The sequence below is a fragment of the Callithrix jacchus genome, chromosome 14 (genome assembly GCF_049354715.1).
Source record: "Callithrix jacchus isolate 240 chromosome 14, calJac240_pri, whole genome shotgun sequence".
Classification (NCBI taxonomy): Eukaryota; Metazoa; Chordata; class Mammalia; order Primates; family Cebidae; genus Callithrix; species Callithrix jacchus.
This window is the reverse complement of record NC_133515.1, coordinates 45,002,718-45,029,163: the sequence shown is the minus strand read 5'-3', so window position 1 is coordinate 45,029,163 and position 26,446 is coordinate 45,002,718. Positions and strand designations below refer to the sequence as shown.

General features: G+C 41.8%; 1 protein-coding gene across 1 annotated transcript; it reads left to right on the top strand.

Annotated features, from left to right (window-relative positions):
* The first annotated feature begins 9,104 nt into the window (after window positions 1-9,104).
* Window positions 9,105-25,038, top strand: LOC100385997 (gastrokine-3-like). The gene is made up of 7 exons (XM_078348361.1): window positions 9,105-9,270; window positions 14,706-14,812; window positions 20,506-20,558; window positions 20,740-20,875; window positions 22,617-22,703; window positions 23,708-23,849; window positions 24,944-25,038. The coding sequence occupies exons 1-7, from the start codon at window positions 9,105-9,107 to the stop codon at window positions 25,036-25,038; spliced, it is 786 nt and encodes a 261-aa protein (XP_078204487.1).
* Window positions 25,039-26,446: the final 1,408 nt, after the last annotated feature.

The following is a 26,446-nucleotide window of genomic DNA, read 5'->3' as shown; positions in this document are numbered from 1 at the left end:
CAATCCTATTAAAAATAGCTACCAAAAAAAAAACCCCACCAACAAAAAAACTAGAAATAAACTTAACCAAAGCAGTGAAAGATCTCTACAATGAAAGCTGTAAAACATTGATGAAAGATATTAAAGAAAACACACAAAAACAGAAAGATAGCCCCATGTTCATGGATTGGAACAATCAGTATTGTTAAAAATGTCCATACTACCCAAAGTGATATGCAGATTCAATATAATCCCTATCAAAATGCCAATGGCATTCTTCTTGCAAATAGAAAAAAAAATCCTAAAATTTGTATGGAACTACAAAAGACCCTGAGTAGACAAAGTAATCCTCAGCAAAAAGAACAAAGTTGGAGGCATCACATTATCTGACTTCAAATTATGCTACAAAGCTACAGTAGCAAAACCAGCATGGTACTGGCATAAAAGCAGACACATAGGCCAATGGAACAGAACAGAGAATGCAGAAATAATCTACACATTCACAAACAAACAAACATTCACAAACAAACAAACAAGTTTGTTTTTGACAAAGGCAACAAGAACATTTATTGGGGAAAGGACAGTCTCTTCTGTAAACAGTATTGGGAAAACTGGATATCAATGTGCAGAAGAATGAAACTAGATTCTTATCTCTTATTGTATATGAAAATCAGATCAAAATGGATTAAATACTTAAATGTAAGATCTAAGCTATGAAGCTACTACAAGGAAACATTGGGGAAATATTTCAGGACATTGATCTGAGCAACAATTTTTTGAGTAAGAACTCAATAGCACAGGCTTAACTGTGCAAATATGGACAAATAGGATCACAACAAGCTAAAAAGTTTCTGTACAGCAAAATAAACAATCAACAAAGAAGCAACCTACGAAATAAGAGAAAATATTTGAAGATTATTCAACTGGCAAGGGATTAATAAACAGATACATAAGAAACTCAAACAACTCAATAGGAAAAAATAAAATAATCTGATTAAAAATAGGCAAAATGTGAATAGACATTTCTTAAAAGAAGATGTGCAAATGGCCAACAGGTATATGAAAAATGCTTAACATCACTAATCATCAGAAAAATGCAAATCAAAACCACAATGAGATACAATCTCACAGCAGTTAAAATGTCTTTTACAAAAAATAAAGAAAGGTTCTGACAAGAATGCCAAGAAATGGGAATGCTCATATACTGTTGATGAGAATGTGAATTAGTACAGTATAAAAACAGTATGGAGGTTCCTCAAGAAACTAAAATTACGGCTACCATATGATACAACAGTCCCACTGTTGGGTATATATCCAAAAGAAACGAAATCAGTACGTTGAAGAGATATCTGCACTCCCATGTTTATTGTAGCACTATTCACAATAGCCAAGGTATGGAATTAATCTAAGTGTCTATCAATGGAGGAATGGATCAAGAAAATGTATACCCAATGGAATATTATTCAGCCATAAAAAAGAGTTAAATCCTATTATTTGTAACAACATGAATGGAACAGGAGGACTTCATGTTAAGTAAAATAAGCCAAACATAGAAAGAAATATCATATGTTCTCATTCATAGTGAAGCTCTAAAAAATTGATCTTGTGGAAGTAGGAAGTAGAATGGATTACCAGAGGCTGGTTAAGGGTAGTGAACAGGTGAAGATAAAAAGGGGTTGAGTAAGTGGAACAAAAATGCAGTTAAATAGTAGAAATAAAATCTAGTGTTCAGTAGCACAATAGGCAGAGTACAGTTAACAATAATTTATGGTATATTTCAAAATAACTAGAAGAATGGATTTGGAATATTCCCAACATAGAGAAACAATAAATTCGTGAGGTGATGGATATCTCAATCACTCTGATTCAATCCATTACACATTGCAAGCATGTGTCAAAATATTACATGTTCCTCATAAATATGCACATCTATTATGTATTCATAAAAATTAAAAATATTCAGAAACAGTGGATGTTAAGATGCCAGTTTATACTCAGATGGGTCAGGAAAATAAAGCTCTTTTCCTCCTACTTGCAACTTTCATATTACTTTATAATTGTGTCAAAATAAAAATAAATTATACATAATTGTTATGGAACTGGTGCCCATTTAAACAACATGTACAGTATATTCTGCTTCATATTTTATTTCTTCCAATAATATATGTTCCTACCAAATGATACCATTAAAAAGAAAGTTTAATTTTTTTTTAAGGCAGTGTCTCACTCTGTCACCCAGGCCGAAGTACAGTGATGCAATCTTGGCTAACTGCAACCTCTGCCTTCCGGGTTCAAGCAAATCTCGTGCCTCAGCCTTCCAGGTGGCTGCGCCACCATGTCCTGATAATTTTTGTATTTTTGGTAGAGTTGGGGCTTCACCATGTTGGCCAGGCTGGTCTCAAACTCCTGGCCTCAAGTGATTAGACCACCTCAGTCTCCCAAAGTTCTGAGATTACAGGCATAAGCCACTGCACCCACCCGAATATGACTTTATTTGATCAAAATTTCATCATTACTTTGAACAATAAAAGCCCCTACTTAGTGATTAATTCAGTATTTATCTTTCTTAACTAAGTCATGAGAAGTGATGACATTAAATTTGCCAGCATGCTGTTCAGCTTTTAAAAGTAAATACCCGGCCGGGTGCAGTGGCTCAAGCCTGTAATCCCAGCACTTTGGGAGGCCGAGGCAGGTGGATCACGAGGTCAAGAGATCGAGACCATCCTGGTCAACATGGTGAAACCCCGTCTCTACTAAAGATACAAAAAATTAGCTGGGCATGGTGGCGCGTGCCTGTAATCCCAGCTACTCAGGAGGCTGAGGCAGGAGAATTGCCTGAACACAGGAGGCGGAGGTTGCGGTGAGCCGAGATCCCCCATTGCACTCCAGCCTGGGTAACAAGAACGAAACTCCGTCTCAAAAAAAAAACAAACAAAAGGTAAATACCCAACGGAAGCTAACTACCTCTGCTGTTCAGTTTTTGACTTAATTTAGGGAACCAAGTGGAGTAGAATTCTTGGTCAGGTGACATCATTGATATGAGAACAAGTTGAAACTGTTATTGGCCTCCCTGAGAATCTTTTTCTCTATGGCAGTTCACATTGAAAATCTTCAGGATGTGTGTGTGCGTGTGTGTGTGTGTGTGTGTGTGCGCACACGCGCGCATGGTGGTTGTAGAGGAGGAAGGGTTGGTATGTGGGCCCAGCAAGGGCAGTCATTTGCTAAAGCATTCTAGCTCTAACATCCTCACCTTCTCAAAAACATTTTTTGAATGAGATCTGAATCCCCAAATACAAGACACAGAGCAGCTCTCAAAGTTAAGTTCTAAGTTTTCTAATACATTATAATTTAATAATACTAACTTTGATAATACAACTGTGTAGAATGACTCATACAATCATTGAATCAGAATTTGAGTAAGCTTCAAAATTTATCTAAGTTTCCTCATACTTACATTAATAACTATAATAATGAGAATTAAATGAGATAATATAAGACAAGAGATTAGCAAGAGGTTAGATTCATAGCAGTCAATAAATTGTGACTCTTACGATTATTATTTTGTTTGAAAGGAGGCACAGAAACAATAGCTCTGTGGCCTTCAATAAACTATATAATCTCTTTGATTCTCTTTTTTAATGCACAACTCATATGTAATATTCTATTGAAGGTCATTGTTCTCTCCTGATGGAGGAAGGTAACCTAATCGCCTTAGTTGCTTGGGGTTGAGGATGCGATGGAATGGTCTATTTTCATCCTTGCCTTCCCCTCTATTGTCCTGGGTTAGCTGCTCTTAAGGAGGGCAGTGTCAGACATGAAGGAGGCAGGTGACTCAGCCTTAAGTGAATGGACCTGGGAACAAGGAATGGACTGGACACTGAATCAAGCCAGACAGAGGCAAAGGGAGTATTTAAAATGAAAGGTGTAAAGTACGTGGTATGCAGGGCCTTGGAGTGATTCCTGACACCAAGAAAGTAGCTGTGGAAATTTTACCCATCCCAATCCCAGCTCCTGAAGGGTCTGGCAGGGAACTTAGAGAACTAGCCATGGGCAGACATCATGGGTAGCTGCTGAGGGGAGGCACAGAGCTTTCCCCCAGCTGAAGTGGGCTTTGATAAACCCTGGAGAGCTTCTAAGGAGCTGGTAATTGTATCTCTGGAGGTCCAGGATCTCTTCCATCATACATCTGAGTCCCTGTTTTGGATCATTGAGGTGGTTTTCTGAGGGATGTTGTGGAGAGTCGGATGAGGGATGACTTCTGAGCCTCAGTGCATCACAAGCAGCGGCCTTCTTACCTCAGATCTGAGGTCTTCTTCAAGGCACAATTTACGCAGAGCTGCTTCCTGAAGGGTGGAAATAAACATCCCCCCAAATCCCCACACCATCATACTGGTACAGGTGAATCCATGTTCTGTGAGTTTACAAGGAAAAGAATCCACAAAATACAAAAGTGGGTAGTGTATGTGGAATGGGTGAATGAAGCATGTCCCCTGCTCATGTGTAAGCATGTGTGTGCATGTGTGTATGTAAACCTCTGATCTGTGCGCAGCCACTTCTCCCTCCCCTCTGCAGGCCTCCCTGAGTCACAGCCCTTCCTTCCCAAAGAATGGCCACAATTTGCCTTATAAGGCAACACTGAGGCTTCTAATTTCTCTTCTTCAGGCTATTGGAAATTAAAATAGCAGGTGCCAAGAGGCGTGGCCCAGGGTCACATTGCCACAGTGACTCGGGAAGAGTCATTTTGGAAAGCAAGCCCCAGTGTGGCTGTTCTTTCTTCAGCAGCCTTTCCGCGATAGGCATGACAGGGGTTGCCCTGTGCTGCCTGCTGCTGCCAGGAGCTATCTGGCGATTGTCCCCAACTTGCTTGCCTGCTCTGCCCATGCCCTGGAGTAAATAGACAATAAGGCCCAGCCCCTTGGAGAATCTTCAGGAGGCTCCTTGTGGATGTCGCAGTGGGAGCCAGGAGAGGTGCGGTGGGCATGCCCTTGACATCTCATCTATCAACCTACCCAAATGTTACCAGAATTCTGCCCCAGCCTGCTTCTGAAGGCCCATTAGCTAGCTCCACCCCAGCACCTCATTCTGGAAACAATAACATTGCTTGTCCCCATTCCCCCACCTCTAACTAATGAAAATTATTACCCTAAGGAAGGGGATGGACTGGAGGGGGAAACTGGGCCCTGGATATCATTCAGAAGTGAGATGAAGGTGACGACATTGGGAGCGGACGAAAGAAAGATGTGAGATACACATGAAGGACAATGCCCAGGTGGGATGACTACCTACACAGAGATGAGAGGCACGTGGAAGCTGAGGCCAGGATTCCGAACCCATTTTCCTGCGGGTCACTTTGCATTTCATTTCCCCTTTTTAAAAATTCCTTTTGGATAGCGTAGAAAAGAGTAACTTTGATACAAGAGGACATGGGCTCTGTGTTCTCCTTGTAGAGAAGTCGTCTCACTTCTGAGGGCTTCACTTTGTCATCTGGAAAATGGGGAAAGAGGCCGGGCGAAATGGCTCACGCCTGTAATCCCAACACTTTGAGAGGCTGAGATGGGTGGATGACCTGAGGTCAGGAGATCAAGACCAGCCTGGCCAACATGGTGAAACTCTGTCTCTACTAAAAAATTACAAAATTAGCCGGGCATGGTGGTGTGCCCCTTGTAATCCCAGCTACTCAGGAGGCTAAGGTAGGAGAATTGCTTGAACCCAGGAGGCGGATGTTGCAGTGAGCTGAGATTGTGCCACTGCACTCCAGCCTGGTCAATAGAGCAAGACTCTGTCTCAAAAATTTAAAAAGTAAATAAGTAAAAAATAAATAAAATGGAGAAAGGCCACTCTTCATTTATCCAAAGAAAATAACGAAAATGAAATGTTTGTAAGCTAGGCAAAATAAGTGCGAGATAGTATGAGCAGATAATCGCAGCCTCATTCTGTCTAGTGGACTCACTCTTTCCCTTGTACCTTTTACCAGGTCTCAAGAAACACCAAAAAGGGCCCGAGGTTCACCTTCCTTGCTCCTATAGCCACCTTGTGGCCGCGTTATGAATGGCATGCTTCAGTTAAGGGATGGTAAGCAAAAACAAAAAGAAAAGACTTGGCAAATTTACAAATAGAAAACGATTTGTTCATTATCCCCCAATTTAATTAATAAGTCAATGCATTGCCAGTCAAAAGCCCTGGATAAGATGGTTCTAAAATTCATATCGAAGAATAAACGAGCAAGAATAACCAAGATAAATTTGAAAATTAAGAAAGAGGGAGAGAAAAATAATATTCAAAAGCTACAGTTATAGGCCCAGTGTGGTGGCTCATGCCTGTAATCTCAGCACTTTGGGAAGCCAAGACAGGCAGAACACTTGAGGTCAGGAGTTTGAGGACAGCCTGGCCGACATGATGAAACTCTATCTCTACTGAAAGAAAAAAAAAATTAGTCAGGTGTGCAGGAGTGGCACAGGCCTGTAGTCCCAGCTATGTGGGAGGCTGAGGGAGGAGAACTGCTTAAACCCAGACAGCAGAAGTTGCAGTAAGCCAAGATCACACCACTGTACTCCAGCCTGGGTGACAGAGTAAGACTCCGTCTCAAGGAAAAAAAAAAAAAAGCTACTGTTATAAAAACTGTGGTATTGTCACAAGAATAGACAAATAGATTAATGTCACACAATGGGAAACCTAAAAACACATTTATATATATTGGAATCTGGCGTACTACAAAGGCGATATTTCAAATCAATTCAATGAATGGGATAGAAACAACTGGTTGTCCATTAAAACCTAAATCACACATTCACAAGCTAAATCCTAAATGAATTCTAGATCTAAACTTTTTTTTTCTTCTTTTTCTTTTTGAGATGGAGTCTCGATCTGTTGCCCAGACTGGAGTGCAATGGCCTGATCTCAGCTGACTGTAACCTCCGCCTCCCAGGTTCAAGTGATTCTCCTGCCTTATATTCCTGAGTAGCTGGGATTACAGGCACGTGACACCATTCCCAGCTGATTTTTGTTCGTTTAGTAGAGACACGTTTTTGCCAGGCTGGCCAGGCTAGTCACGAACTTCTGACCTCAAGCAATCTGCCTGCCTCAATCTCCCAAACTGCTGGGATTACAGGCATGAGCCACCGTGCCTGGCATAGATGTAAACTTTTAAAATATAACTATATACTATTAAAAGAAAATATTTTGGGGGGTTAGGAAAGGCTCTAAAGAAAATATTTGAATTGCCTTAAATAAAATGATTGAAAAAAATAATTGCATCAAAACTGGAAAATTCTGTGTAATAAAAGGCCATAAATAAAGCTAAAAGATAAGTCAAAGTCTGAGAGGAAAATTTTGCAACAAAGAAATTGTATACAAAGAAGCACTTAAAATTAATTTTTAAATGACTGAATTTAAAAGGAGCAAAGTACAAAAACAGGAAATTCACAAAAGAAAAGCAAATGGCCTGTAAACTTATGAAAAAGATGAAATATTCACTAATAACCAGGAAAAGGCAAAGTAAAACAATAATGATATGATCTTCATCAATCTGACAAAAGTTGAAAATGTTTTAATAATTGTCAGTGGGAATCTAAGGAAAAGGAAACTCTCATTCTCCACTGGTGAATAGTGGAATTACTCAATAAACTATGCAATTACTATGCACAGATGCAGATAAAATAGATTTCAATGTAGGACATAGTATATACTGAGAGAAAAATGTTGAAATAAAATATATACAGTATACAGTATGATACTATTTATGTGAATCATAGAAACACTACATATTTTGGTATGTGTGGGAATGGGTATACATGTGTGTGTGTGTACATGCATACAAAAGGTTCTGTTATATATCTGCCAATGGAACTTGGTGGTCACCTTTGAGGCGAGACTGACATAGGTGCTGGTTAAAAGGGACTATTGTTTAATGCTTTAATAGGCTCCATTTTCTGTGTAATTAGAAACACGTTCTGAAAGAAGAAATGCAATTTAAAGAGGAAAATGATTGCTGGGGACAGTGACACATCTGTAATCCCAGCAGTTTGGGAGACCAAGGTGAGAGGATTGTTTGAGCCCAGGAGTTTGAGACCAGACTGAGCAACATAGTGAGACTGTGTCTCTATTTTTAAAAAGAAATGATTAATGTGACAGATGGCATTTTTCAAAGACAGCCACAGGGACATCTCCAATCCCACTTGCTTTTGGCAAAAGGACCTTTCAATGCCTCGTTAGAATTCAAACGTCAGAGCCAGCATTCAAAGCCAGGCAGTTGATGACATCCAAACCCCAATCCATGACTATTCGCCAGCGTTGTTTTGAGTAGTCAGTGCTTTCAATAATCCTACTAGGTAATATTGCTGGTATCCCCATTGGAAAGGAGATGGGGCTTATACAAGAACTGCAAATTGCACCTGATAGGAAAGGAAGAAATAAAGAAAGAAGAGAGATTTTATGAAAAAATATTTGATCTCATCAGTAATCAAGGAAATAAAACTGAAACAAAGATGAGATGTGATGTCATACTTACTAAATTACAAAACTGAAAAATAGAAGAAATTGTTGTCACTGTAAAATGTATAAACTCACATACTATGAGGAGAAGATAAATTTACTACTTTAGAAAACAATGTGGCAGTGATGATATATATGTATCACACTGTGTATAAAAGTTTGACTTAGATCTACTTCTAAGAGTTTATCTTAAGGAAATAATTCAAAACAATAACATTGTTTCCACACAAAGATGTTCTCTGCAAAGTTAAGTGTATTATCAGAAAAAGTAACTTATTTTATGTCAGAATGTGACTGAGTAATTGAAATACATAATAACAAAAGAAATAAGGACACACTTTCATTTACAGAAACTATGTTAACATAATTTTGCATAGGAAAGTAACAGGAGAGATTATGCAAAAAAATAATCATAGCATGTAAGAGCACTAAAGTCAACTCAATTTTCAAGAAGCTTGATAATTTCGCCATTCTGCTTAAAATTTACTTTTAGAAGAACAGAACTGTTTTGATGATGATCCTCTGCAGGCCAGTCTCTTTCTAGATCACAATTTTTGTCTTAAAGAGTCAGAGCTCAGAAATCCCACTCTGTCATCTGGCACAAAACAGGTTTTTTCCTGCCCTATTGGGGTTTGATGGCAGCCAGCAATCAAGTACCCAGAGCCATCCAGAAGTTCACCAGCACTGCTCCTGTGCCTTTCACGGGGAGGAATGAGGCCTGGAGTGTCCACGGGCCCTGCCGTGGGTGTCTGACATTCTTCATCATCAAGGCCTGTCTGCTGGCAGATGAGGTCCTTGACAGTTGGTTAATCTGCAGTGGAGTTTAAAGCCAAAGTCAGTAGTTGAATTATTCTGTTATCCAGATTGAGGATTAACACCTCTATTGAGTTGATATAGAAAATGGCTCAGAAATTCCCCTTGACAAGCTCTCTCCTTATCAAAAAACCACTCCAATCTCACCTACTTTGCAATTTGCAGTAAGTGCTGGTATTAAACAAAATAATAGGTAGTTTCAGAGTCTGCCCACTCTTCTCAGCTCCCCAGAGACAAGGAAGCAATAACGCAACCTCAGCCCTTCCAAGCCCCTAGGGTGAATCTGACTAGGTCCTCCACAGAACCCAAACTATCTTTCACAACCTTCCTCCCCTGGAGAAAATGGCTCCCCCCACTTCCACACTTCCCTCTTACCGGGCTCCAACACATTCTCCACATGAGAGCTAGAAAGGCTTCTACAAAAACCCTCTGGTGGCCTCCCATCGCACAGGTGATAGAAAACACCACTGCCCCACCCTACAGGGTTCTGCCTAGCCTAGCCCCTGAGGCTTTTCCAGCAGAGCCCTTGAACTTGTCCCACCTTCCACCAGGGCCACTCTCTTCCCTTTCCCCTAAAGTCACCAATTCACCCTGGTTTGCCTGGCACTTTCCTTTTAGCATTGAAAATCCCACATCCGGGGAAACCTCTCATTGCCCAGCAAACCAAAGCAGTGGATCAAACTACTTTTTATTGCCCAGCCCACACTCCTAATCTGCCACACTGTGCTCCTGCAAGGTCTTATCCTAAAAGCCACTTCCCAGAGGCCTGGCTCCTCCCACCTCCTCCAAGCCCACCATATCTAAAGTGGGTCCTGACTGCTATTCTCTCTCATGACACTCTTCTTTTGTTTGAAGCACCTTTTAGTTATTTGTTCCTTCATTCTCAATTATTTACTGAATTTCTCCTACGGGCTCTGCATGGTGTTATGGGCTGAGAAGCAGGAAGCTGAGTAGACAAAGTCCCTATCTTCGGGAGCTTAAATCCCAGTGAAAGGCAAGAGTATAAGCAAATGAATCCATAGATAAAACACGCAGTATGTTAGGTTACAATGGGTGTGAGAGAGGAACACAAAGCAGGGAGCGGGGATAGAGACGTCAGAGTTAAGGACGCAGTTTGCAATTTTCGATAGGGCCCCCAGGGGAGGCCTAATTGAGGTTACATTTTTATAAAGACCTAAAAAAAAAAAGTAGGGAACAAGGAAAAGAATTCCTGAGGGGAAATGTTCCAGACTGATGGAACAGAAATGCAAAAGCCCCAGGTAAAGAACAGCCAAGAAACCAAGATGACAGGAGCTGAGGGTGCAGAGGAGAAGTGACAGGAGGTGAAGGCAGAGGAAGTGGAGGCCTGACTTTGTGGGTGTGGGTTGTGGTAGGCCATGTGGCTCATGTGGCTTTTATGCTGAGCAAGATGGAAAGCTAAGCTGGGTTTGAATCAGGGAGTGACATGATCTGCCTTATGGTTTAAAAAGGGCATCATGGCAAACACCTGTTAAGAGACTATCAAAATATTCTGGGTAAGAGGTGGGGTGGATTAAACAAGGGTAGAAGCCGTAGAGTTGATGAGAAGTTATTTTATCCCGTGTATATTTTGAGGGTAGGGCTGGGAAGATTTCCTGATACAGTGGATATGGGTGGTATATTAATCTGTTCTCATGCTGCTAATAAAGACGTGCCAGAGAAGGGGTAATTTATAAAGGAAAGAGATTTAACTGACTTACAGTTTTACACAGCTGTAATTGTGAGGGAGGCCTCATAATCATGGGTGTTTTGAATGTTCTCAAAAAAGCCACACCCAAGAGAAAACATCTGAACATAGGCCTGAATAGGTCAGTGGGACTTGACACGGAAGAGCATTTAAAACCAAAGAGAAGTGTGTAGGATGATGTCAGCAACAATGCTAAGGATCCCCCAGAAGTCTCTCCTCTGTAACACCAATAGAATCTGGCAAAAGTAGATGCAACTTTTATAGCTCTGGAAATTAACTGAAGACTTGCAGCAATTTGCAGAGCATTCATTCAAGGAAAGACTAAATCTCTAAGAACAGTGAGCACTATGACACTGTAATTTGCACTATTCTCATCTCCCCCTCTTCAGCTCCACAATAGTTTTGAAATCAAATGCTGGTAAAAACCAGCAGTCTGGCAGCCACTGGAGATGGCAGAACGGAGTTCTTCCAAAGTCCCATTCCTAGACAATTGTCGTTATTTGACCTGTTTGGCAGGCCCTGGAAGCTCCAATTGCAAGGCTATCTTTATTTGACCTGATTGGAAGCTTCCCAGCATGAAAAATTTTGGCCTGACAATCATGGCTGAAGAAGGAAGAACAAAGGATTCTGTCTGACATGGTGACAGGCAAGAGGGCTTGTGCAAGGAAACTCCCATTTATAAAACTACCAGATCTCATGAGGCTTTTCACTATCATGAGAATAGTAAGGGGGAAACTGCCCCCATGATTCCATAATCTCCACCTGGTCCTCCCCTTATTACTATTCAAGGTGAGATTTGAGTGGGGACATAGCCAAACCAAATCGGGTGGGAAACAGAGTCAAGATGGTTCCAATGTCATGGTGGTTCCATTCACTGACATAAGAAAGACTGTGAGACAGCAGGTTTGTGGGCAGGGGGAGGTGGAAGAGACAGTGGAAATAACAGTGTGATCTAAAAATCAAGCAGAGAGTTATATGTATGAGTCTAGAGCTCAAGAAAGAGACCTGGGGGAAGTTGGCAGAGTAGAGATTATATTTAAAACCATGACACTGAATGCAATCATGAAATGAGCTAAATAGAGACAGAAAAGAGGAAGGCCCAGGAGCTAAGGTTGAGGAGACTTCTTCATTCAGGGTTTGGAAGATGGAAAGCGAAGGAGTGGTCAGAAGGATAGATAAAGCCATGCAAGCGTGGTGTCCTGGAGGCCCATTGAGGGGTTGAAGGGGACTCAACTGTGTCAAAGACTGCTGGTTTGTCAAGGAAGAGTGGGGCTGAGAATTCACCATTGCATTTAGTGTTGTGAAGGTCATTAGATGTATTTAGGGCAGTTTCAGTGGAATGTTTGAGCTTGAGCTTGAGCTTGATTGGAGTAGGTTCAAGGCAAACCAGGAGGAGACAGTATGAACCTCTCTTCCAAGGATTCTGCTGTTAATGGAAGAATAGAAAAGAGGGTAGTACTGAGGGTGTGATGTACCGAAAGGAAAGGACTCTTCTTCTGTTTTATTTCTGTTATTATTGTCTTTTTATTTTGTTTGAAGGTGGGAGGCAAAACAGCATATATTTTCACTCACAGGAGTGATCTGGAAAAGAAGCAAAAATAGGCAATGCAAGGAAGAAAAATTGATGAGGATAGAGATGCATGAACAAAAGAAAAGGAGTACGGTCTGGGATCAAAGCAGAGATGCAAACTGAGCTAGCAACGCAGACAGCCAGTCCTAAGAAATAGAAGAGAAGCTATAGTTTATACACACAGATGCTGGAAGGTGGGTAGACATGGTGGGGGAGGATATGGAAGTTTTCTTTCAGATAGCTTCCATATTCTCAATGAAATAAGGAACAAGTTTTATCAATCAGTGATCAACTTGGAAAACATGAAACATTCTCAAGCAGAGAGAATATTAATGGAAGGAACTGAGTACAAAAGGTTGGAACCACTGAAAAAGACAATGGGAGAGAGGGGACCTATAAGGGGACCAGTGACTTGCAGGCTGAGCTGCTGCCAATGCTGAGCAAGAGCCACCTCCTCAATAAGTGCTGTAAATGCTGGTGTGGCTGGAACCTGCAGTTACTTACCTGCAGGCAGCTGCCATTTTCAAATCCAGAATAAGAATGGCTTCTCCCCTCCTCCTGCTTTCTAATCTGTGTCAGGGCCTCCTTGGCAGATGCTAACTGGAAAGCAGCTAACAGCGGTTTGGAAAGTAAAGTTTTGAGACTTCTGCCCCCTGCGATACAAGAAAGATGTTGAAAAGTCAGGAATCAAGCTAAATGCCTCAAAGCGCACAAGACTGTCATCTGAGAATGAGGATATGGGAGAGATAGTGGAAATTTGGGGAGACATAAAAACATGTAATAGTTGTCTGGCAGAACAACAGTGTGACTGGACTTGAAAAATACGGTACGATTTCCTGTGAGCTTGGAGGCCACCCTAGAGGTAATGTTTAAGCTAAAGTTAGTTAGACCACTAACTTTAGTTTAAAAGTTAGACCACTCAGCATAGCCACCAAGTAGGCAAAGATGTGGTTTAATTAAGAGAGTTCACTGAACCAAGAATGGGGCAAGGAACTGGAGGGTATATTCAAGGGAATGATATAATACAAGAAAGTGATTGGCCAGAGAATTTAAGCTGCATGTGGAAGGAAGTAAAGGAGGAGGGATAGATAACAGACATGTTTATGTACCAAGTTCTTATCTCCTCCACAAACTAAGAATTCCTTGACATGAAGGATTAAATTTATATAGCTCACCATTGTATTCCTAACATGCAGAATTCCACCTAGCACACAGTAAGAACTCAATAAACATTTGTTGGGTAAATGACCAATTAAATGAATGAATGCCATATTCCCTAATAGGCTGTCAGCAGTATTTGGTCACAGGCCATGTCTAACGTGTTCATTTCTGTCTCCTCAATACTATCATAGTGTCTGGCACATTGTAGATACTTGGATATGTTTGTTAAAATTAAATTAATTGAATCCATTGGAAAGGCAAAAAAGCAAACAAAAGAAGATAATGTCATAAAAGATATAGGCTAGGTTGTGCAGGACTTATAGACTCTAGCCAGAAGAGAGAGAACAAATTAAGGCCTGGTGACGATCAACACAATCCAGTAAAATGCCAAGTCCAAGTTGAATCTGAGAAGATGTTACACTTCCCAATCTGTCTCAGCTGAAGGAATGGAAAGAAATATGGCAGCAAAAGAACACGCAGGTGTCATTCTTGGCACAGGCAAAGACTGTTGTTCATACCAGGGGCAAAACGAATGAAGCTTGATTCAAAGTCCAGACTCAGGGTTTGAACTCGAGAGTTGACAGGCCAAGAAAACCCCAATCCTCTCTCCTACAAACTCCCAAATCCTAAACTTAGGATACAAGCAATGCAGGTGTATTGCCAACTGGGCTGTCCTCCAGGAGAGGGAAGGCCAGGCCAGCCCCAGGGAGCCCAAATGTGCTGACAGGTGAAGAGGGGTGGGTGGGAGCCACAGCAAGTGCTCACTTATTCAGCCTGGGAGAGTTTAGCACTGGACAAAATCATGAAGTTGGCAATGTTGGTTCACAAACTCTCAGAAGCTTGGCTTCTGGATCCCAGATAAGTCTTAAATCTGCTTTCCATGATGTGAGATTAAGTCCTCTAACATTTTCTATGTCCCTTTCAAAACTGCTTACAGTTGGAATAGATGACAAATCTATGCTATGATAAACATCTCACCTCCCCTAGTTGACAGAAACCTCTTTAGGGGAAAAGACTTTGTTCTATTCTTTGAGAACTCCACACCCCCTAGGACGTATTCTGTAGAAGATGCTCAAGGAATGTTTGTTCAAGAAGTGAGTTAATTAATGAATTAATGACTGGCCCACTTCAATATATCATTTCTCCTATGGACCAAATTTTTGCCCTGATAGCATAAAATTGGAATAAATTTTAAATAACTTACTCCTTCATTAGGAAAATGCAAATCAAAACCACAATGGGATACCATCCTAACCCCACTAGAATGGATATAATCAGAAAAATAAGTTTTGATGAGGATGGTTTGATGGTTCCTCAAAAAGCTAAAATAAAATTACCAATAGGACCCAGAAATTCCACTTTCCTGGGTGTGTGTACACCCAAAAGAATTGAAAGCATCTACCCAAACATGTACATGTACACACATATTCATAGCAGCACTATTCACAATAGCCAAAAAGTAGAAGCAACCCAATGTCCATCAACAGATCGATGGGTAAACAAACTATGACATATACATACAAAGCAATAGTGTTCAGTGATAAAATGGAATGAAGTACTGATATTGTCATGTGAATGAACCTTGAAGACACACTATGTTAAGTAACAAAAAATCCAAACACAGAAGGATTCCACTTGTACAAAATATACAGAATAGGTAAATCCACACAGACAAGAAGCAGATTGGTGCATGCCAAAGTCTGGGGGGGAGGGGAGAATGAAAGTAACTGCTTAATGGATATCAAGTTTCCTTTTGTTGTGATGAAAATGTTTTAGAGCTAGACACAAGTGATGGTTGCACAACTTTTTGGCTGTGCTAAATGCCAATGAATTGTCACTTCAAAATAGTTAATTTCATTTTACAAGAATTTAACCTCTATTTTTTAAAAAATGACCTGTCTCTTATGGCATAATGAACTATCCAAAACATGAACCCAATTAACATGTATTACATTACACAGTTTTTGAGAGTCAGGAATCCAGGAGGGCTTAGCTGAGTGGTTCTAGCGAGAGTAGCTCATTGGGTTTTAGTCAAGATGTTGCCCATGGCGGCAGTCCTCTGAAGGCCTGACTGGGGCTAGCGGATCTGCTTCCAAGATGGCTCCTCATATTGCTCTTGGCAGAAGGCCTCAGTTTCTTGTTACATAGATCTCTCCATGAGCCTACTCGAGCATCTTAAAACATGGCAGATGGTTCCTTCAAAGTGAGTGATCCATGAGTGTACAAGGCAGAAGTCACAATGTCTTTTATGAATTAACCTAGAAAGTTTCATACCATCATTTCTACAATATCCCATTTATTGCACATGTCAACCCTATTCAGAGTGACTGGGATCTATACAAGGATATGAATTCCTGGAAGCAAGTATCCTTAGACATCAACTGGAAAGCTAGTGACCACACCCCATTCTCCCTTACATGAGATAATCATGAATTGATGCATCATCCACTCAGCCTAAATTTGATCACCAAAAGTGGAATTCAGGAGGCAGCCTTGGGAAAATGTGATAGAAAGCATGGGAAACATTGCATGTGAATAACATCTGTTGGGGGAATGAGTAGATCATGACTGAGTATATGCAGAACTTGCTTCATGCACATGTGTTATAATGAGAACCTGTATATTGCAACAATTTCCTGGAAACCCCAAGTTTATCTGAGGCAAGACTCTCCTAAGTAATGGGAGTATTTCTTTCTGATAACAAGACATCTAACTCATAATAACATAATGTGAATGTTGTAAGGGAACTAGGGAAGGGGACTTGCCCCCTCTTCTCGTCTCCCAGTTTTCTTTTACGGGTTATTACATACGAGCACACAGCTTCCTCAACAGCTCCTAGGCCTGTCCTACTGCCCAAGCCCAGGGCTACTTCCCTCTCTTCTCTGAAATGGCAACTTTACCAAGGTTACAACCCTCAGGGCTCAGAAGGTACTCCAATAAGACAATAGGCATGGTTGTGCCCTCTCATGAGTCAGTTTCCAAGATCCTGCCCAATCAGATTGCTGATCAGCACATTCCTGAAAGTTAGCCAGATCGCTGAAATGTTACCAAAACCTTGATTTGTGTATAACACTATTTGGATGCCTGAGTGGAAGCAAGAGAGCCAAAGGCTAGCCACTTTTCATTCGGAGAGAAAAAAAAAAATGATCAGGCTGTTTGAAGTTTTTAATTGAATTAAAAAAATAGAAATAAGATAATTCAGCTTTGTAAAAGACCATGTCAGCTGCCTAACAAGATAGGATGGACTGGGAACCCTGGCTACCAATTTACCTAGAATGAACTTCAGGAAGTGGGGTAAATCAAGCCATTTGAGGTTGGGTGCACATAGAGAAAAAAATAAATAGCTCAGGATAGATACGAGATGCAGCAAGATAACATGTGCTAAAATACTGTGCCTACTCAGAGGTTCCCGCTTTAGAGAAAATATTAAGGATGAAATAAAAGACACAGAAACATCCAGGGAAATGAAGCCAGAAGGAGAAGAGATATCAGGCGCACAGAGCCCACTGAGCTCTACAAAGGTGGAAAGGCTAGGGAAATAGCAGTACCATTACAGGGATAAATATAGAAGTCTGCCTTTCAGAATGAAACTAGAAAGTGTGAAATAAGGATGAGGCAGTTTCTGGTTTACAACAGGCAGTAAGTACATTAAGCAGAATATCAAAGCATGTTTAGCAAATACCAAGGAGAACCAGAGATCCGGCAAAGAGTCTTGTTCTTGCCAAAGGTTCCAGGATGCAAGATAAATGGCAAACAACTTTGCAGACACCTGAATTTTGTTTTCATTTTTCTTCACCTCCTACCCTCAGATCCAAGAACAAAAATATTAGTGATGTCTCTCTGCCAACCTTGCAATTGCCCCATAACTGGAGTTTATAAAGAGGGCCATTTTTCTTTGTACATGCCGTGCTGTTCAGATTTTAATTGTCTTCCTCATTCATATTGTCATCACATACTTGATTCCATTATTTGCCATTAAATTCAATAAATATTTACTGTGCACTGACTATGTACCGGACACTGCTAAGTACTTCAGGAGATTCAGAGATGAATAGTATACCATCAGTACAATCTGTTCATTTATTCACTTAACATAGATATTTTTAAAAACCTACTCTGTGTCAGGTACTGTTTTAAATATTAGACACTAGAACTACAGCAGAGAACAAAACAAAGTCTCTAACCTCACAAAGTTGATATTCAAGTGACATAAATGTACAATTTAACATCCTGATCAGACAACTGTACAAATAGATATAATACAGTAAAAAATATAAATAGCCAGAGTAAAGTACAGGCAGGGAACTGCGATGGTTTCAACGAATTTTTTTTTTTTTTTGTATTTTTAGTAGAAATGGTGTTTCACCATGTTGGCCAGGCTGGTCTCGAACTCCTGACTTCAGGTGATCCACTCTTAGCCTCCCAAAGTGCTGGGATTACAGGCATGAGCCACCACACGCAGCCTCCAACTTCTTTAATAATGTCTTTAATAATTCAATAACTATTGAGTTTGTGGTCTGTGCATGGTGTTTTGAAGTACTGAGAGCAAAAGAGATATGAGTATGATATTATCTGAGCCCAGGGTGACCTATAGCCCCCAAATACAACTACTTGATGTTCTTGTGGCCAATTTTTATTAAGCACTGTAAGGACTGAGCTGTCTGTCTTTCCTCCTTGGGTCATTCCAGTGCCCAGGCTTGCCCATGCAGAGCACATGTTCTCAGAAGAAATACCTGTTCGGCTCTGGCCTTCTGGAATTTTATCCAGGTGGCTGGGCCACCACCAGTCAGAACTTAAGGAAAAGAAAAAAATAATGTATGAAAAGGCCTGACCTAATGTGTGACTTATCATAGAAAGGCAATATTTTCCCATGTCTCAGGACTTCTAGGGCTGGTCAAAGTGTCCTTTATCAAAAAAATGTGCCCTGAAATGGGAGGCCAGAGGAGAGAAACAAACCATGAAGCAGGAGCAAAATATCTGGATAGCAGGCAAGTCCACCAGGGTGGATGCTTGAAGAGGTGAAATGAGGTCAGCTTGGTGAGTAGACAAAGGGCGGTGCAAGGCCAACCACATGATTTTTGGTTTGAATGAACGGCTGGACCAGATTGCGTTTCAATCATTCTAATTGTGTAGTTCAGGTTTTTGGTTTCATGAGGTTTGTTTCAATCGCCCACACTGTTAGTAAAAACTTTTAGGGAATTGAGAAGTAGAAACAATGGCTCATTGACTTTTATACAGAACTATTTTGTGAGATCCGTGTTCGCAATTCTCGCTTCAGTTGCTGCGGTCATGGGCATGCCGGCCCACAAAGACTTGCTCATATGCCGTGTTTACCTTGATTAAAGAAAAGCGATAACTGTGATTACATAAACTTGCCTTTTTTCCTCCCTGAATGCTGTCCAGATCATAGGAACCTACCCCAGAACCCCTTATCATGGCAACAGTTGAAAGGCATGATTTAGAAAATAAGTGGGACATAGAAAACTCTCCTATGCATGCTGTTGCGTGGGGTATGAGACATCATGAAACACCTTGAAAGCATATTTTCTAATTTCAAATGTAGTGATTATGTTCTCAGACCCGAAATAGCCAGGGAGAAGTTACTTTTCCCCATGGACTCTTCAAATTAAACTCAAATACAATTTAGAATTTTCAAATATTAATTTGAAAAAACATAGCCTCTCTGTTTTAGAACATCTGAACAAAGAGTCTCTCCCAAAGAAAGTCATAACTAAATTCTTAAAGGTCCAGAATCTTTGGGGTTAGGTAGATATTCATATCTTAGGGTCCTCTGTTCCCAGACTTGTCTTATTTACAAATTTCTAGTGAAGGGAAGTTTCAGATATAATTAATATATAATACCAACTCCAATAGTTTCATGAAATAGTGTTGCTAGCTGCAACTCATCTATTTCCTCTATTAACCTTATAGCATCGAGATAATTATTCATAGAGTAGCTGTTTTCTTTTCTTTTGTATGCGTATCTCGCCTTCACTTGCTTTCGTTGCATGTGAAATATTGTGTGGGATATTGTGGGGTGAGGGAGAAGGTGAATTCCTGAGCCTTCAGTAGACCAGATGATGAGCTGTGGGATGTGGAGAACGGTTCATTGTGCACTTTCTCACCTTGGCCTGTTTCTGCCCACCAATTCTCTCTCACTTACTCTCTGATGCTTAAAATTTCCTCAACAAGCGAGGTAGGCCACACTGAGAAGAAATGATTAACTGCAAATATTTCAATAATTAATCACATTTAGTTAGCACAGTCTATTTTGAAATAAAGTGCAAATAAGTGGTTCATGGTCTTTTATTCTCAGTCAAGGTGAAAAACCTAGAGGAAAGGAAATCAGGAGGATAGCAGTTTCCAGAGAGGGCAGAGAGGGAGTCTCGAATGCTTGGAAAGAGAGAGGAAGATGCAGAAAAAGCAGACTGAGAACCTGAGTTGTCATCACTTATTTTACAATTTGGCCTGAGGTGGTCCTTCCCCAGGTGAACATCAAGTGGTCAGTCAGGTTGCCTAGTATTTAGCCCAGTCATTAGCAATACCTGTAGAATGAAGCAAAAGGTATCCTTGACTGAACTATATAAAGCTTTATGTCCTGAGTAGCCAGCATATCAGCCATACTGAGTGACAGTCTCCGGATACACTGGGTCCCCCATGCCATGAAAAATGATGAGAGTTAGAGATCATTTAAAGAAGGTTCCAGTCCCAGCAGGGCTTAGGGCTCTGGACTCTGAGCTCACCTGAAGCTAAGGCAAAAGTGCCCTGATGTTTGTTTCCATTTCAGGTTGTATCTTCCATCCTTGTGGTCTTCATCCTAACCCCATCTCTGGCCATGATGCTAAGTGAGGATGGAGAGAGCCCAACCTGTCTAGTCCTCCTTTAGCAGAAGAACTTTAAAAAGTGTTAATTAAGGGCAATCACCTCCAATTTCCTGCAGGTACCCCTAAAACCTGCAAGGCATGGGCAAAGTAGGAACTCTGAACTTTCAACTTTTCTCACTGTTGCTTGGTTTTCTCCAGAACATCAGTGACAACCGTCCTCTGGATGGATCTGTTGGGACTCAAAGTATCCATGTCAGCTCCTTCCAAGGTATGGTCAGCATCCAAGACAACAATGTTTTCAGTGAATGGGACGGAATCCTGGAATACAAGAATGTAAGATGAGAAGCACGTGTATTACAATGTGAAAGACAGCCATGTCTGGTCCAAAACGTAGCCTTACGATTTTCCAGAGAAGAGAAGACATTTGACTTCTCTAGGTTTAGGTCCTGGATGAACATGTACATCATTAGGTAAGGGAACAGCTTTCTTGCAATTGCAGTGACTTCTTTTTGAGCCAGAAAATATAGGGGGAATTCCAGCTGGTCTACAGGGATCCTACATCCCCTATGTTCCTGTGAGGTATTGACGTCACACGGCCACCAAAGGCCTCCGATCTCAGAAGCCCCCATGTCTTGTAACTTGTATGTGCTGTAGAGGTTATTTTTTCTTGACTCCAAATTTTAATGTTAATTTCCAAGGAAAAAGAATGATATATTTTCATTTTTTAGAAATCTGACTACAACTTGCCCATCACTTTCAATAGTAAGAGCTAGCAGAAAGACAAAATATTGAGAAGCCTCCACCTGCGTGTGTGGCCTGGCTCTCTGAAGCGCTATAATCACAGGGACATCACTTAGCCTTTGTGTGTCTCAGTTTCCTCATCCACAAAATAGCATCCATAGCTGCCATTCCTACCTGGCAGGACCCTGAAGGGTTAAGTGAAGCAGAAGCCCACACTCCTTGTTCTGTCTGGCAAGGGGCCCTCTCCCATATGGCCCCGCCCCCACCCACATCCATGGCATTCCCTCCAGACACTCTGGACATCTCAGGACAGACATCTCAGGCACAGACTTTCTCTCTGCTCCTGCCTGTACCTGCTGTGCTCCTTCCCTGACCACATTGCTCACTATTCACCTAACCCACTCCTGATTTCCTCGAGGAAATGTCCCCTGAATCCTGTTAGAGGGCATGCAGTCTTCACTGGCTAGTAATTTTCAACTCTGCTCTATGCCATGGAGACTTTTCTTCAAGCAAAAATATTCCACAATAGTCTATGACATGGAACAGAAGAAACCGGAACTACTCTGGTTCGAGAAGGGAGATGCAGGCAAACCTTGGACGCAGTCAGACACAACTGGAGAACTGCTGCTGCTCTGCTCCAGGCTGTCAGGGGCTAGATGACAGGCCTAGGGACTCGTGGGCCTATAAAATTCCATTGTCATACCAAGGACTGCAGGTGCAGTCAGTGGCTCATTCAAGTCAAATCATAATTTAATCAAATAAATTATGGAAGGGGATGGTCAGTGGCAGATCCAGGGCTAGAATCTGAGTCCGGAAGGCCTGGCCCAAGGTTCCTGACAACCTATACATTCAGAGAGCACTCTAATTTTCACAGTGCTCTCATAAGCTCTCACAAGTAGTTAGTATCTCCTCTCATCCTCACATCAACTCCGTGGCAGAGGGGCTATTATTATTTCTGCTTTCAGATGAAAAATCAGAGGATCATGGAGCCCACTGAGGAGTGTGACAGCTGCAGAACAGGACCTGCAAGTCAGCCTTATTATTAGATCTAACTCCCTGTCCCTCCCCTCCACCTGTCCATTCATTGTATGCAGAATGCCCTGAGAGATTCCTTTCCTCACCCACATCAGGGGGCAGTGCTACAAAGGCCTGGAAGTAGCAGGGCTCTGCACGTGTTACCAGTCCTGATGCTGGCAATTTTTTTCTGGTGCCCATAGTGGCACTCTGCTGGGTGCTGTACATCACAGTCAGAAAAGCGGCACACTGATAGACAGTGGGTGTCCATTAATATTGCGACTGCATGAATGACATGTTTCTGCTGTGTTGTTTTAAGGCCCTCTTGGCTGCTAAGCTGTTTAGCAAGATGGACCAAGCAGTCTTCCCAAGCCTGGATGACATTAGCAAGGCCTTGGACAAACAGGTAAGCGAGACCAGCTCACTCTGGTACCCTTTTAGTTGGGTGTTTTCCAACTCTGCCTCCAATCTCCTACGACAAACTTGGGTCATGCTTGTTCTTAATGCCCATGAAATTCCACCATCATACCAAGGACTCCAGGTGTAGTCAATGGCTCATTCAAGGCAAATCATAATTTAATCAAATAAAAGTTCTATGCAGCAATCTCATTTTGATGAATTCCAGAAGGGTTTGAGCTACATGTTAGTGAATTTAAATTGTCGAATGTAAACGTTAGAGTGAATTGATAGAATATTCACATTCCCCTACTTTCTCTCCTCCTCTGCTTACCCCCTAAACATAAGCACACGTATTCTCTTCAGTTGAAAATAAGCCAGGACTGCTGAAGCACTCTTCCCCTCAGCTTCCTAAATGACAAAGGTAGTCCAGTAAGTTAAAAAACAGCGGGTGGTCCTGGGCACATTATTGAAATCTGCTGTCATTTGCTTACACAGCCTGCACAGGACATTTGGCCGACACTGATATCCATGGCAGGAGGTGCTGACTCTCCGGGGGGAAAAAGATAGACTTCAGGTCATGTAAAAATAAGGCAATTTATCAATTTTTGTATGAGAGAAGCTGAAAGTATCCCATCCGATTTAACAAGCAAAAACATAATATCATGCAACAAAAAAATTCAAGCATTCTATATTCTCATTAGATGTGAGAAAGCATTGAAGACAAACTACGAAGTTTAAAAGGGTGGAAGGAATGGACAGGAAAAGTCACCTGAATGCACAGGCAGGTTTTTCTGGAGTAATGTCATCACCTTGTGGCCAGACAGGATATTGCAGTTAGAGAACCAACTCAGGGAAGGGTGTGTTTGGGTTCAGAGCTATTTTGGTTTGTCTTATCACCCCCTGCACTTGCCTCCACTTACTCATGGGCCAAGGTCTCGGGATCCTTTTTGTCCTGCCTGCCGTGCCACCCCCAAATGCTGTCTCATCATTTTGATGTGCCACTCCTTCCAGGCTTCTAAGCATTACCCATCTACTCACGGCCCAACCTACACTGTTTTACCCAGCCGGGTCAAGAACTTAGCACAGTATGGAATTCCCATCAAGGACATGTGCAGAGATGTCCCCATTAACTTTGCCTGGCAGCATAAAGAAGGTGTGTTAGCAATTTAACTAGAAACCCAAGACTATGGGTGAGTTAAAAGGCACAGTGTGAATTTTAGGTCATTGACAAATTCTAATACCAGATGTTGGGTTTGTTCTATTTATTGTTACTGGATATAAAAATAATGGGGCCTAGGATGTATTCCCCTCTGGTGGAGGAGATGATTTCCTGATAGTGGGACTTGTTGAGATTGGGGACCTGAGTTAACTTAGCTTTATCAGCAGGTCAAGTACTTCTTTCCGGCATATCTCTTGAGAAATTTCTTGAGAATTTTGGCCAAAAAAATCAATCAAACAAATAAAAAATAAATGAAGTCATTATCCATAACATAGACTTAGCTGTTGGGTCTGAGGCTATATCTCAGTCTCCTGAAAATCTCTAGATTCCAGGGAAGCCTGTGCTCTGTGGTGATGCAGCCTGTATCATGAAAATCTCATCAGTGGGACTTGACAGTGGATGGATAGATATCCTTGCTCGACCCAAAGCCTCTGCCAAGCAACACAGTGCCCAACATCCCATCATTATAATCCCATTGCTTTGGAATCCCCAGTTTTCCTCTTCTGCAAGCTGCTCAGGGGTTGGAAGACAAAACTCTAATAGTTACAGACCACTCTGGAGAAGGAAAATCTCAGTGGCTGGCACTCCTACTAGGGATGTGTTGGGGGATCAGTGGTCACCAGCTTGGAAATCTACTAGACAAGACTTAAAGAGCTGCTTGCTAGTCCAGATAGTAACCGCTTCCCATTAGGCTGCTGCCAGTCAATTACATCTTAATATAAGTTAACCCAATGAACAAGGTTTCTTGTTATGACAGGAGGATCCAGCAGGAAAACAGGGAGAACTTAAGAGGCAGGAATTCAGAAGGATGCTTAAGGATCACTTAAAGAAATAGAAAAAGGAGACGTGAGGCCAATGATTGCAGGGGAAGGGGATAGCAGGATCTTCCATTTTAGTCCCAGTCTTTTGCTAGAAGAGCTGCCTGAGCAGGACAATGGTGTTAGTTACAACTCATAATATGGCCGCTCTGTTTGGGGGTCTTAAAGTGCTATTTTTAAAAAATAAAATCCTTCTCTTTCTTTTTAAAGGTACTGCCCTCGCAGTTGATCCTGATTCTTGTTTTGAAGTCCAACTTCTGTCCTTCATGGGACTCTCCATCTGCGGCGAGATACCTGGGCTCTGAACCTCCAGGCTGACTATGTAGCATGTGGACTCACCTGGCCTGAGGCCAGTGCTAGGACCCAGCCCTCCCTCTGCCTCTGGGAAGCTGCTCCTTTTAGTCCTTTACCTTCTGCCTTTTGTCCCAATACCTGGCTCTGTAATCTGAAAAAATGGGTCCACTTTCTCCCTCTGGGTTAGAACAATAAAGTTTATTGCCTCACTAGCCTAGCAAATGAGTCCTCCCTGGCTGCCCTGTCCTCTCTCGGCATTCTCTGCCGCATGCAGCCCAGGACCTCCCACAGCGGCATGGTACAAAGGAACTGGCACCCCTCTCCCAGGACACGCCATCTCTAGGGGCTTCTTTCTAGAGTATCTTTTGAGAAATTTCTTGGGAATTTTAGCAAAAAAAAGAAAAATCAATCACACAAATTAAAAATAAACAAAAACACTATCCATAGCACAGACTTAGCTGTTGAGTCTGAGGCTATATCTCAGTCTCCCAGTAATCTCCAGATTCCAAGGAAGCCTGTTGTCTGTGGTGGCCCAGCCTGTATCATGAAAATCCCTGAGAGAGAGAGCCAGGTGAATCTCCCTTTGGAACTGGTCTAAGCCCTTTAGCGGTAACTTCCAGGCATTTCTCTCCGTTGCAAATGAATAAGGGCTGTGGATTTTCAGCACTTCTTTTATTTTTTTATTTATTTTTATTTTTTGGAGACAGGGTCTTGCTGTGTCACCCAGGCTGGAGTACAGTGGTGCGATCATACTCAATGCAGCCTCGGACTCCTGGGCTCAAGTGATCCTCCTCTCTCAGCCCCCCAAGTAGCTACGACTATAGGTCTGAGCCAGCATGCCAGGCTAATTTAAAAAAAATTTTTTAGTAGAGACCAAGCCTCACTATGTTGCCCAGGCTTTTAAAATCTTTCTTTTTCTTTCTCTCTTGTTGAAATTGGACTTCATTTTTTAACTGTCCATTCCTATACCTGGGAGGGGCCTGGCCACGCCTATCCAAACCACAGAGCATCCCTGGCTCCTCTCACCTCAGGAACAAGAATAAATGGGGAACAAGTGTTGGGGACACATGTGCAGATGTCCACAGAAGGTCATGCTGGAGTCTGGAGGACTATCAAATAGAGCAGAACTGGGTGAGGTGTTGCATAGTGTGTGTGTATGCAGCAGGAGGCTCTGGGGGATGACTGCGCTGCTAGGAGTGAGTTCCGCCGAGGAGGTGGAGCAGTGGTTAGCTGCCTGGAGCCAGGAATGAAAGGCGACTGCATCAGAAAGGCCCAAGATGAACTTCTACCAAGGTGTACACAGGATGTGGTTGGGCAGGCCAGAGGCTCTGAGCCTCTGGAGTTGGAATTTGTCACATACGACTTGTTGAGGGCAAAGCAAGTTGGGATACAGCCATGTTCTATGTAGAACTCTTAGAT